The 13,965-nt window shown below is 37.1% G+C and overlaps 1 protein-coding gene across 6 annotated transcripts in view; it reads right to left on the reverse strand.

Annotated features, from left to right (window-relative positions):
* TBCK (TBC1 domain containing kinase) overlaps positions 1 to 13,965 on the reverse strand; it is a 235,999-nt gene that overhangs the window by 52,840 nt on the left and 169,194 nt on the right. For all 6 annotated transcript variants that reach the window (XM_078002052.1, XM_015138914.3, XM_078002045.1 and 3 more), the window contains one exon: positions 8,057 to 8,232. In XM_078002052.1, the coding sequence (XP_077858178.1) occupies positions 8,057 to 8,232 (176 nt within the window). The remainder of the gene's footprint in view (positions 1 to 8,056; positions 8,233 to 13,965) is intronic.

Consider the following 13,965-nt stretch of genomic DNA (forward strand, 5'->3'; position numbering starts at 1 on the left):
CAAAAAAAGCCCAGGACCTGATGGATTCAAAACCAAATTCTACCAAATGTACAAGGAAGAGCTGGTACCATTCCTACTGAAACTATTCCAAAAAAATTTAGAAGAAGGGACTTCTACCTAACTCATTCTATGAGGCCAGCATCAACTTCATACCAAAGCCTGGCAGAGACACAATAAAAAAAATAAAACTTCAGGCCAACATCCTTGATGAACATCGATGCAAAAATCCTGAATGAAATATTTGTAAACCTAATCCAGCAGCACATCAAAAAGCTACTTCACCATGATCGAGTAGGCTTCATCCCTGGGATGCAAGATTGGCTCGACATGCAAACAATCAATAAACGTGATTCATTACATAAGCAGAACTAAAGACAGAAACCATATAATTAACTCAACAGATGCAGAAAAGACTTGATAAAATTAAACATCCATTCACGTTAACAACTCTCAATAAACTAGCTATTGAAGGAATATACTTCAAAATAATAAGAGCTATCTATGACAAAACCACAGCCAACATTATACTGAATGGGCACAAGCTGGAAGCATTCCCCTTGAAAACTGGCACAAGACAAGAATGCCCTCTCTCACCACTTCTATGCAAAACATTATTGAAAGACCGAGTCAGAACAATGAGGCAAGAGAAAGAAATAAAGTGCATTCAAATAGGAAGAGAAGAAGTCAAACTATCTCTGTAGATGACATGATTCTATATCTAGAAAAACATGCAGTCTTGACCCAAAAGCTCCTTCAGCTGATAAACAACTTCAGTGAGGTTGCAGGATACAAAATCAATGTACAAAAATCACCTATACACCAATGACAACCAACCTGAAAGCAAAATCAGAAAGGCAATCCCATTCACAATTGCCCCCCCCAAAACACACACTCCCTAGGAGTACAGCACACCAGGGAAGTGAAGGACCTCTAAAACGAGAATTACAAAACACTACTCAAAGAAATCAGAGAAGACACAAACAAATGGAAAGACATCCCATGCTTATGGATAGGAAGGATCAATATCATGAAAATGGCTGTACTGCCCAAAGCAATATACAGTTTCAATGCTATTCCTATCAAACTACCAAGGACAATATTCACAGAACAAGAAAAAACTATTTTAAAATTCATATGGAACCAAAAAAGGGCCTGAATATCCAAGACAATGCTAAGCAAAAAGAACAAAGCTGGAGACATCATGCTACCCAACTTCAAACTATACTGCAAGGCTACAGTAACCAAAACAGCATGGCACTGGTAAAGAAACAGGCACATAGACTAATGGAACAGACTAGAGAGCCTAGAAATAAGGCCACACATCTAAGACCATCTGATCTTTGACAAAGCTGACAAAAAACAAGAAATGGGAAAAAGACTCCCTATTAAATAAATAGTGCTGGGATAACTGACTAGCCGTATGCAGAAGATGGAACTCTTCCTTATACCATATACAAAAATCTACTCAAGGTGGGTTAAAAGACTTTAATGTAAAACCCCAAACTATAAAAACTCTGGAAGACAACCTAGGCAATACCATCCTAAACCTAGGAATGGGCTTAGATTTCAGGACAAAGAAACCAAAAGCAATCACAACAAAAGCAAAAATTGACAAATGGGACCTAATTAAACTTAAGAGCTTCTGCAGAGCAAAAGAAACTATCAACAGAGTAAACAGACTGTAGGAGATCAGTCAGGGTCATGGGAAAAATTGTAGAAAGATACAAACCTTCTTGGAAGGCCAGGTTTTACAAAAGCTTCAGAAAAGCATTTGGCTGAAGGCAGCCAAACCCTCTTATCCGGAGCCTGAGAGCGAAGGTTAGATAACAAGTGGATATAAAGGAATTGATCTAGATAAGTTAGTTTACTTAGGCCTTGGAACCTGGTCTTTAATCATCCGTGTGCACGACTGCTCTCGCAGGGGATGGCGACCATATTAATTACCCATAAGTGTGTTGACTCAAAGCCTTTGTCATTAAATCTATACTAAATAAATGCCTGCAGCACCAGCTTGTCAGGGCCGCGGCTGCTACAACTCTTTCTGTCAGTGGTCTGGTCCTCTAGCCCACTCTTTCACTGGATACCTGTGTCTGAGTGCATTCTTTAATCTGTCATTATGCCAGGGTCTGCAGGTCAGACCTGGCAGGTGGTGCTCCACATGAGGAATGCTGCAACGGATCGTGACAGAACCCTCAAAAATGAAGGTGAAAAGACTGCACAGTCAGTAAGTCATTGGTGCCCACTTGGGATTTCCAAGTTTGAGGGAACCATTCAGGCTAGGGTTTCATCATAAGACAACAGTTATCAGTTCAACACCAACAGTATATAAAAGTATTGAAACAGCTGCTTAAAGCTAGCAGAGCCTCGGTTTTGCAGGCTCAGTTAGGAGACCTAGTGTACACTATTGTTTCCCATAACCCATGGTTCCTGAAAGAAGGTACTCTAGACGTAGAGCTCTGGGAACAAGTGGATAGAAATCTTAAACAACATGATGCACAAAAGCAATGGGTCTCAATAACATCTTTAATGTTATGGGCTTTGGTTACGGTGGCTCTGGTCCTGCTCTACACAGAAGAGCCTAAAAAGGGAAGAGAGGAGGAACTGTCATCTACCTTACTGCCTCCATCTCCCTCAGCCCCGCTGTTTCTGGGAAAAAATAACAAAGAGGAAACGGAGGTTTTGCCTGAGCCCCCTCCTCCAATAAATTGGAAAAAAGACAAGGGATATGCTATAGCTATGGGACCTTGTCTTAGGCAAGAAGCATTAGATGGGGAGCTCTTATCCTGGCTGGTAATGCAAGATTGACAAGGCAATCAGGTACATAAACCCATTTCTTTTAATGCTTATAAAGAGCTAAGAAAAATCTTTAAAGAAAACGGAGCCAGTAGCCCATTTACAAGAGGGTTAACTGAGGTCACTCTGCAGACCTCTTTCAAATAATGGCCACTGTTATTTCTCCCTTACCCCTAACGTGGCTCTCTCAAAATCCTATTTGGGTAGAACAGTTGCCTTTAAAGGGAGAGAAATTACAAAGAGCCCATGAATTAGCTGAGGAACAATTAAAAGCCATACAGAACCATCAAACAGTCTTTGGAATTTGCCCATTTTCATCATTCCCCAAAAGTCTGGTAAATGGAGACTTTCGCATGACTTATGTGCTATTAATGTTAAGTTGCAACCTATGGGGCCCCTTCAGCAGGCCCCCACTGCCCCCACACGTGGCAATTCCTTGAGAATGGCCTACAATCATTATTGACTTAAAAGACTGCTCTTATACTATTCCCCTTGCAGAACAGGACGGATAAAAATTTGCATTTACAATAACAGCTCTTAATAGTGAAAGGCCAGCTCACTGATTTCATTGGAAAGTGCTTCCTCAGGGAATGTTTAACAGTCCTATCATGTGTCAATATCATGTAAATCAAGCTTTGTTCCCCAGTAGAAAATAATTTCCTAATTGCAGGATTATTCATTTTATGGATGATATTTTACTAGCAGCCCCAACAGAGCCAGTATTTTTAAAGTTACATGCCTCTGTCATAAAGAATACAAAGTTAAGAGGTTTAATCATAGAACCTGAAAAAGTACAAATGTCTTCTCCTTGGAAATATCGAAATATCTTGGGTACATTCTAACTTCCCAGTCAGTAAGACCTCAAAAGGTTAAATTAAATACTAGCAACTTACATACCTTAAATGATTATCAGAAATTACTAGGCAATATTAACTGTCTTTGCCCCACCTTGGGCATAACTACTGATAAGTTACAGAATCTGTTTTCTATCTTAAAAGGCAATGCTGCCCTATACTCTCCCAGGTATTTAACTCCTGCAGCAGAAAGGGAAATTGAAGAGATAGAGCAAGCTATTTCTCAGAGACAACTAGATTGCATTGATCCATGGTATTCAGTTCAATTATTTGTTTTTCCCACTAAATACTCCCCTACAGATGACCCCAGCGCTATGCTTCCTAGAAGGGGTTTTTTGTTCACATACCAGGACTAAAACACTCTCTCCCTATATCCAGTTATTCAGTGAAGTCATCTATTCAGGCTGCAGACGATGCAATCAGTTGCTATGTTATGACCCTGATATCATCAGGATTCCTTTAAGTAAAAAGCAATTCAAGGCAGTATTGCCTTATCTGTGGACCTGCAAATAGCACTCTCTGATTACAAAGGCCATATAGAGCATGCCCTTCCTGCTGACAAACTGCTTTAGTTCTTATCTTGTACTTCTGTGGTTTTGCCTACTAAAATAGTTCAATCCTCCATACCTAATGCTTTAACACTGTTTACTGATGGCTCTGGTAAACATGGAAAAGAGGCTGTCTGGTGGAGACCACATAATTCCCTCACTTGTTCTGGATTTACTAGCACTCAGAGAGCTGAAGTTGGAGCCTTACTATTGGCCTTGGAAACTTTTTCCGTTCAGCTCATCAATATTGTTAGTGAGTCTGCTTACTCTGTTTATTGCAGAAACTTGAGACAGCCCTCATTAAGTCCACCTTGGAGCCCAGCCTGTATGCACTTTTTCTCCGACTTCAGCATTTGCTAGATCAATATACACATCCTATTTTTATCACACAAATTTGAGCCCACAGCTCGCTGCCTGGCCCACTGGCTTATGGCAATGATTAAGCAGATCTACAAGTTAGAACATCACTGCTTGACCACGCCACCCAATTGCATCAATTTTTTCACCCAAACTGGAGAAACTTATTGAAGCAATTTCAACTTACCCAGAGACTAGCTAAACAAATTACCCAGCAATGCCCAGATTGCCGGCTCACAGGTATGTCCCTCCTTCTACAGGTGTTAACCCTAGAGGACTAGAACCTCATCAGTTATGGCAAACAGATGTGTTACACATGTGCCTGAATTTGAAAAACTAAGATAGGTACATGTATCCATTAAAAACTATTCTCAATTAGTGCTCATGCCTTTCCTGGAGAGTCCACCCGATATGTCATTAAACATCTTCTTTTAACTTTTGCATTTATGGGGCAGCCTACAAAAATTAAAACTGATAATGGTCTGGCTTATGCCAGCTCACAATTTCAACAATTTTGTCACAGTGGACTATCCAATATTCCACAGGCATCCCATATAACCTTCAAGAAGAGGCCATAGTAGAACGTACCCCCTCTGCCCTTAAAAATATGCTCAGAAAACAAAAAAGGGGGAATATGAGTAAGGACCCTGCAACACTATTAGCACAAGCCTATTTACCCTTAATTTTAAAAATTTAGATGATAAATTTCAATCAGCTGTAGAAAAGCACTTTGCAAAAACCTCTCAAGACATAAAATCTGCAGTTTTATGGAAAGATGTAAACAGTAATGTATGGTGTGGTCCAAATGAATTGTTAACATGGGGGAGAGGATATGTTTGTGTTCACACCCCCTCAGGTCCTCTTTGGATTCCAGCACGACATATGAAACCTTACCATAGCATGGCTAGGACACAACCCAGTACCAGAAATAAAGAAAATGACCCTACAGGACCTACAGCCCCAGACAATGTGGCTTCCTGGGACAACACAGGCCCTGGACAGGACTCTTAAGAAGAGAAATTAAAAGACTGAGCAAATCTGCTCTGGACACAGACACCATTCACTCCAGATAATTTGTTCCTTCCTATGCTTTATTAACTTTTTTAACTCTTTCACTTTACCTGCAACCCCCACCTGCTACTCTCTATTGGGCTCATCTCTTAGATACACCTTTCTTCAGCCCTATTACTTAAACAAACACCCCCTTCTCAGCTTCTAACAACACAACTGCTTAGCTAAGAGAGATTGACATGTCCCAAATGGGGTTCCTCAATAACAGCACACATTGGACTAAGGTGCCAAGTAATACTACATGTCACTCCTTAATTGGAAAAGAATGTTGCTAATTATGCTCATATTTGCCTTCTATTATTTACTAATTCTAGGATGCAAAGTTGGAATGCGAGCAGTGCCCGCCATGCCTGACAAAGTTGTTGCTACACACATCTGTACTCTTCAATCAACAAAACCTGATGCTAAAAACAGAAAAGGGGGAGATGTAGGAGATAGGGTGGTGGGAAAAATTGTAGAAAGATGCAAACCTTCTCGGAAGGCAGGGAGCTTTTACAAAAGTTTCGGAAATGGATTCGGCTGAAGGTAGCCAAACCCTCTTATCCAGAGCCTGAGAGCAAAGGTTAGATAACAAAGAGATATAAATGAATTAATCTAGATAAGTTAGTTTACTTAGGCCTCGGAACCTGGCCTTTAATCATCCACACACATGACTGCTATCTCTGGGCAGAGTAACCATGTTAATTATGCAAAAGTGTGTTGACTCAAAGCCTTTGTTATTAAATCTGTACTAAATAAATGCCTACAGCACCAACTTGTCAGGGCCACAGCTGCTGACTCTTTATAGCACCCTCCTCGGGGTCTGTAAGTGGCCAGGTCCCCTAGCCCTCTTTTTCACTGGACACCCATGTCTGAGTGCATTCTTACATCAGTCATTTGGCCAGGGTCTGCAGGTCAGACCTGGCAACAGACAACCTACAGAATGGGAGAATTATCTTTAAGATTAAAATAGGATATTATAATGCTATTTCGTATGGTTTTATGGGAGAATGGCTATGAATAAAGACTCAAACAAAAGAAATACAAATTAAAAAGTTAAAAACATTAAACAGATTCTAAACTCTTGAAGTATAAAGTCAGAAGAACTTCTAGACTATGGGTTCTTGATCAGTTAAATAGAATTTAATGCCTCTTTTGGGAGTCCACTCATCCACTCTGCAAAGAATTTCCAGTATTGCTGAAACCCTAACAACCAGGGAGATCAACATTTACACTATCTCCAAACTCAGAAAAATAGAAAGTAGCAACTTTTCACAAAATGATGAGAATATATCTTTGAAATTGTGGGCTCTCAAATTGTACTTTCAGAAACCAAAGATTTTATGAATTACTTAATAAAGTCTGTAAATTATAATTCGAATCTCATTTCAAAAATTGGAATTGAAAATATGAACATGAAAACTTATTGCTGATTGAGTAGCCTTAATCCAAAACTATAAAATCTGAAATGCTCCAAAATCAAACTTTTTGAGTAACAACATCAGGCTCAAAGGAAATGCTCATTAGAGGCTTTTGGATTAGATATTCTGAACTGGTAAGTATATATATAATGGAAATATTCCAAAATCCTAAAAAATATGAAACCTGAAATACTGTCACAAACATTTTGGACACAGGATACCCTGTATATGCCAATTTTAGCATATAAGAAACCATTAACCTGCTAACCCTCCTTTATAGCATTTATAGTTAGTAAATGCTATAAATTTGAACTTATGAAGCAAATTAGTTATAATAAAATTCATTTATATTTTATATATTGAGTTTCTAAGAAAGATTTTAAGACTTGCTCTGTTTTTAAACAAAGTGAAAATCATTTATCTAGATTCTAGAAAATACACAATCAAATAATCTGAAGAGAATGAAAATAAAAGAAGAGGAGACTGAGCTGTTACTTTTTGTAACTGTTCATACTCCAATGCCAATGAAACCCACTGGATGTTACAGTATGTTCAATAGGAAAATCTTTGCAAATAACACTTTGCAGTTAGTAAAAATACATGTTCTATATAAGCCAGTGTTTTGAAAATTATAATGAACACAAGGTCAATGTTGAGATGTAGCAAACTTTTTCTCTAGGCTATGAGGTAGAACAGGTGTATACTTACTCTTCATCTTTGCCACAATTCCTATCTATAGTATGAAGGATTCAAATGCCTTCAAGAATAGCAATATACACGAGAGAAACACAATAAGCAAGAAAATATTCTAATATTCTAGTGGTGTTTGGAAAATATCATAAGGTCTCTGGCATGTAATGTTATCTTATAAAACCTTATGTAAGACCATTCTGACATCCAGTTTGAGAGTAATTTAACTACTTGAATTCAGAAGAATCCCAGAATTTTTTTTTTTAACCACGCACCATTTAAATGAAAGGATGCAATATAAATAAGCAGTACCACCCTTTAAAACAGCATATGCAAAGGATACTCTTCACTGTTCCGGATGTCAACCACCAGGAGCTTTGGTTTACTGGACTTTGTTTTCTTGGTGGGTGTTTTGAAGTGGCCTGTCATTGTCAGCTCACACAAGTCAATCAGGTCCTCTGCTGAAATCCGTGGTGATACTTCTGACTTTAGGTCATTTAATGGGATGGATTCTCTTGACTGAAAAAAAAATGTACAAACAAAAAAATATTGAGAATATCATAGAAAAACAGATTATCCCCAGTAATAGAATATCTTGATACCAAAGAATACAGCATATAAGAGAAGAGGAAACTATCTAATTTTCAGTCTATTGTGTAATTCAGTGGTCTCCAGCCCCCAGGCCATGGACTGGTACTGGTCCATGGCCTGTTAGAGACTGGGCTACACAGCAGGAAGTGAGCGGCAAGCGAGTCAGCAAAGTTGCATCTGTATTTACAGTTGCTCCCCATTGCTCCATTACCGTCTGAGCTCTGCATCCTGTCAGATCAGTGGTGGAATTAGATTTTCATAGGAGTACAAACGCTGTTGTGAACTGCATATGTGAGGGGTCTAGGTTGCATGCTCTTTATGAGAGTCTAATGCTTGATGATCTGTCACTGTCTCCCATCACCTCCAGATAGGACCATCTAGTTGCAGTAAAACAAGCTCAGGGCTCCCATTGATTCTACCTTATGGTAAGTTGTATAATTATTTCATTTTATATTACAATGTAATAATAATATAAATAAAGTGCATGATAAATGTAATGTGCTTGATTCATCCTGAAACCATCCCCCCAACCCCAAACCCAGTCCATGGAAACACTGTCTTCCAGGAAAACAGTCCCTGGTGCCAAAATGGCTGGGGACCGCTAGCGTAACTGATTCTTTACTATTGAGGTTTACTTCTTTATTATTTACACCTATAGGAAAGCATTATTGTTTTGACTGACTGCTCATGTTTTGACTACATGTTTTGACTGACTCAAACATGTAGAAAGAGATGAGGCAAAGTTTTCTTTATGAGAGTGCTGTGTCTTTAGAAAAAACAGCTCTTTTAAGTACATTTCACTTTTCTTTAAATATAAATTACTGTTGTTTTGAAATGCATTAATTTTAACTCAGGTAATATGAGAAATTGTACTGTAATTGGCATATATAGTAATTAAAGAAACTGGTTCTAATACATGTATTGGACTTTTATAATATAATTTATGTTATATATAAATGGTTGAGTGGAAACTTGATTCTCAGAGATGAATAAAGAGCATCCTAATGATTTCTTAAATAGTAAACCAAACTAACAATGTGTCTCAACTGTGAAGGAGGTAAACTCAAGACTCCAGGCTATCAAACCCATCCACTGGTTTGTGTCTATGACATGGCATAAAGATGATTCAGACTAAGGGCTGTTTACAATTATTCTCTGTTTCTTAGCAGAAAGAAGGATGAGCCTTCCCCCATAATAGGCAATGCAATACAACACAACTAAATTCAACACAAATTTATTGAGCACTAGTGATCTCTTGAAATCTTACATGACATGACTTGAGAATTTAAACACTTAAAAAATTCAAGTGTTTAAAATATAAGGAGTCAAAAAAGTTTTCATTTATATGTTTCATAAGTTATCAAAATAGTCTAATAATTATCTCATTTACTCATTTTCTCAGTTGCATTGTGGAATTCTACACTTAGAATGTCCATTTTAGAATTTCTAGGTAAGAAAAAATAAACCATACAAATCATTTACCAGACAGATTTATTTTTAAAAAATGGTTTTCAATTGGAGTTTGATGTCAGCTCTCACCCCGTGGGTCTCCTCAGTTGTACTCTGAATTATTCAGTGGTAAAGTGCTTGTTCTCTCATTTCATTAACTTTCAAATAGAAATGGAAATTGCTAAGCTTTATGGGGTTATGGCTTTCAATAAAAAATAGGCATTAAGCATCTTAATTTTTTAATAATAAGAATTAAAGCTACTTAAACATCCTGAAATTAAAAGTGCTTCAGAAAGATTAAAGAGTCTTGAAATCAGCAAGCCATACAATCAATGCTTCCATCTCCTTTTTCATTAGATTGCAATCTCTACAGGTATTTTTTCCAGTCTTCACATGAAGTCATACATTTATGAAGATAAAATAAAGAACTTTTTGATTAATCTAGTTCCACTTTTAGTCATTTTGTGATGAATGTGGCATTTCAAACTGAAGTTTCATCTGAGTGAAAAGAGTGCCCTGACTAATGAAGAAGAGGATTTGTCCAAAGTATTTTCTATGAAGAACTGACTGATTTAAATAAAGATTTGACCTCGGCATTGGTTCCAATCAAATGCATCATATGGGAGGAGTTTTTCAAAGGAAAGAGTATTGCTATATGAAGAGAAAGAGAGGAACTGCTGACAAATTTAAATGTTCTAAACTTCCATGAATGTGTATGTGTAAAGAACTTTAATGTATACAAGTTCTTCTGCAAATTAATTTTAGGAGATTAGTAAATTAAATTTAGAACAAATTATACTACTTTGCTTTATGAAGAAAATAATTACAATATGAAAAATACAGAATTTAGTTTTTCATAGTTTTATAAGCAAATTTACTATTCATTTAAAATTTCCACTTAGAGGCATAAAAGTAAAACTGCACAACTTTTGTCTTATTTAGTATTATAGATATTGTGTGTCTATATCACATTTTCCTTGTGTGAATGGGGGTTTCAAATTCATGAGACTTTGTTTATGGGTAATGGACAAGATTTAGGATAATTATAAACCAACACTGGAAATGTCCATCAATTTATCATTTCTGCCCAAAAGCCTTTAGATACACTGCATGTTAAGCTTAGATGTCCACCCAGAAATAAATCCATGTATTTACAGCCAACTGATTCTTGACAAAGCTGCCAAGAACTTTCAGTAGGGGAAGGGACAGTCTTTTCAATAAATGGTACTAGAAAGACTGAATATCTATATACTGAAAAATGAAACTAGACCCCTCTTACTACATGCAAAAATCAGATAAAGATGAATTAAAGACTTAAATATAAGACCTGAAACTATAAAGCTACTAGAAGAAAACATTGTGGAAATGCTTCAGGACATTGGTCTGGGAAATGATTGTTTGGATAAGACCTCAAAAGCACAGGCAACAGAAGCATAACTAGACATAGAATTACATCATTCTAAAAAGCTTCTTCACAGCAAAGAAAACATCTCAGTAAAGAGACAACTTACAGAATGGGAGAAAATATGTGCAAACTCTCCACCAGACAAGGGATTAATAACCAGAATATATAAGGAACTCAATAGCAATAATAAAATAATCTGATTTACAAATGGGCAAATGATCTGAATAAACATTTCTCAAGAAAAAATATGCAAATGGCCAAAAGGTACATGGAAAAAAAAAAGGTCAACACCACTAATCAACAGAGAAATGTAAATCAAAACCACAATGTGGTATCATCTCTCCTGGGTTAAAATTGCTGTTATCAAAAAGACAAAAAACATGGATGTTAGCAAGGATGTGGAGAAAGGAGAATGCTGGTACTATGTTGGTGGGAATGTAAATTAGTATAGCCACTTTGGAAAACAGTATGGAGATTCCTCAAAAAACTAAAAACAGTTGCACTATATGATCCAGCCAGCAATCCCACTGCTAGGCATATACCCAAAAGAAAGGAAATGAGGATATCAAAGAAATATGCACTCCCATGTTCATTACAGCACTATTCACAATAGCCAAGATACAGAACCTAAATGTCTATCAATGGATGAATAAAGAAAATGTATATTTATTAATATACACAATGAATTACTATTCAGCCATTAAAAAAGAATGAAATCCGGCCGGGTGCAGTGGTTCATGCCTGTAATCCCATTATTTTATTGTGCCACTGCACTCTAGCCTGGGTGACAGATCGAAACTCCATCTCAAAAAAATAAAATTAAAAAAAATAAAAGAATGAAATCCTATCATTTGCAGCAAAATGGATGGCATTGGAGGTCATCATGTTAAGTGAAATAAGCCAGGCACAGAAAGGCAAATATTCCATGTTCTCAATCGTACATGGAAACTAAGTAAGTTGATCTGATGGAAGTAGAGAGCAGAACAGTAGTTGCTGGGAAAGGTGGACAAGGTGGGTTCGGGACATAGTGGGAGAGTGGTGGGGTGGAGGTGGTGGTGGTGTGGGAGATGGGGATGAAGAGAGACTGGTTAATGAATATGGAAATACAGTTAGAAGGAATAAGTTCTAGTATTCAATAGCACAGTAGAGTGACTATAGTTAACAATAATTTATAGTGTATTTCAAAAGAACTAGATTTGAAATATTTCCAACACAAAGCAATGATAAAGACTTATGGAGTAAATCTATATAAAGTATTTAGAATGGTGTCTGATAAGATATGTGCTCTATAAATTTTTATCTTTTACCTCTTTTCTCACCCCTCACCATCTTGCCCCTTATGCTTTAGCATTAGCACAGTATTTGCCTTTTCATGCCACTGTGCCTTTGCACATGTTGTTCCTTCTGCTTAGAAAGCCACAACCTGTCCATCTAATAAATCCCTGCTTGCCTTTCAAATCTCAGTTCAAACACTACTTTCTCTGTGAAGAAAGCCTTTCTTTTTAACTCCTAAGTTTCTCTTCTATGTCTCACAGGTATCTGGTATACATCTTTATTATAATGAGATGGGTCATTTCCCACTAGACTAAAGGCTTCTCACGCATGAGAAAAATTATTTTTATACCTTGTTTTCCTCAGGACACAGTGTATTATCTGACACACAGAAAGTATTAAGCTATGTATACTGATTATATCGGAATAAAATAGTATTTCCAAATCATCTACTTTTCATGAGTAACTTAGTGCTATGAGGTATGTGTATGTTACCAAAACAGTGTGGACATACCTCTATTACAGTAATTACTGTTTGTGAGATATTATCTATTTCTCCACTTGACTTACAATAAGTCTCCTTGAATGGAGGTTCCATGTGTTTTCATATTTGTATCTCCAAAAGTTAGCACAAGGTCTGGCACAAAAAAACTCAATGGATATTTGAAAAATGAATGAATGAGTGAATAAAACATATGATTAAATGATTCTGCAGAGCAGAATCAATTCTTATGTCTGGATTATCAGACAAACTCTTCAGGGATGCCAAGTCATCACACGCTCTCTGGCATCTGAGCACCATGATGGTTAATAAAGAACACTAAAATGTACATCTGCCTCAGTAATTTGTCAACAAAGTCATCTTTTGTTTCCTCAACTGAAAAATTAGAGATGACAGTTGCTACCATATAAAGCTTTCAAAACTGTGCTCTAAGTGAAAGAAGTTGGATGGGCATGGTGGCTCATGCCTGTATTCCCAGCACTTTGGGAGGCCAAGGTGGACAGATCACAAGGTCAGGAGATCGAGACCACACTGGTCAACATGGTGAACCTCATCTCTACTAAAAATACAAAAATTAGCTGGGTGTGGTGACACGTGCCTATAATCCCAGCTACTCGGGAGACTAAGGCAGGAGAATTGCTGGAACCCAGGAGGCAGATATTGCAGTGAGCTGAGATTGTGCTACTGCCCTCCAGCCTGGTGACAGAGCAAGACTCCGTCTCAAAAAAAAAAAAAAAAAAAAAAAAAGAAGTTATGTGAATATAAAGAAGGCCAAAAATAAACAAAATATCCCAAACTATCTTTAGGAAAATAGGCAACATAATTTAATGATAATAAATATATCAATGAAGGGAAAAACAGACAAATATTAGAGTTGACATTTTGGGGAAAACAAAAAACAAAGTTCAAAAATCTGTAAATGGACTGTGAGCATGCGTGTGTGTGTGAGAGGGAGAGAAATTACAAATCAGAAAAACTGTGTTTTTATATTCTTTTCCTTTCTCATTTTCAGTCATATTATGAGAACATATAT

The sequence above is a fragment of the Macaca mulatta genome, chromosome 5 (assembly GCF_049350105.2).
Source record: "Macaca mulatta isolate MMU2019108-1 chromosome 5, T2T-MMU8v2.0, whole genome shotgun sequence".
NCBI lineage: Eukaryota > Metazoa > Chordata > Mammalia > Primates > Cercopithecidae > Macaca > Macaca mulatta.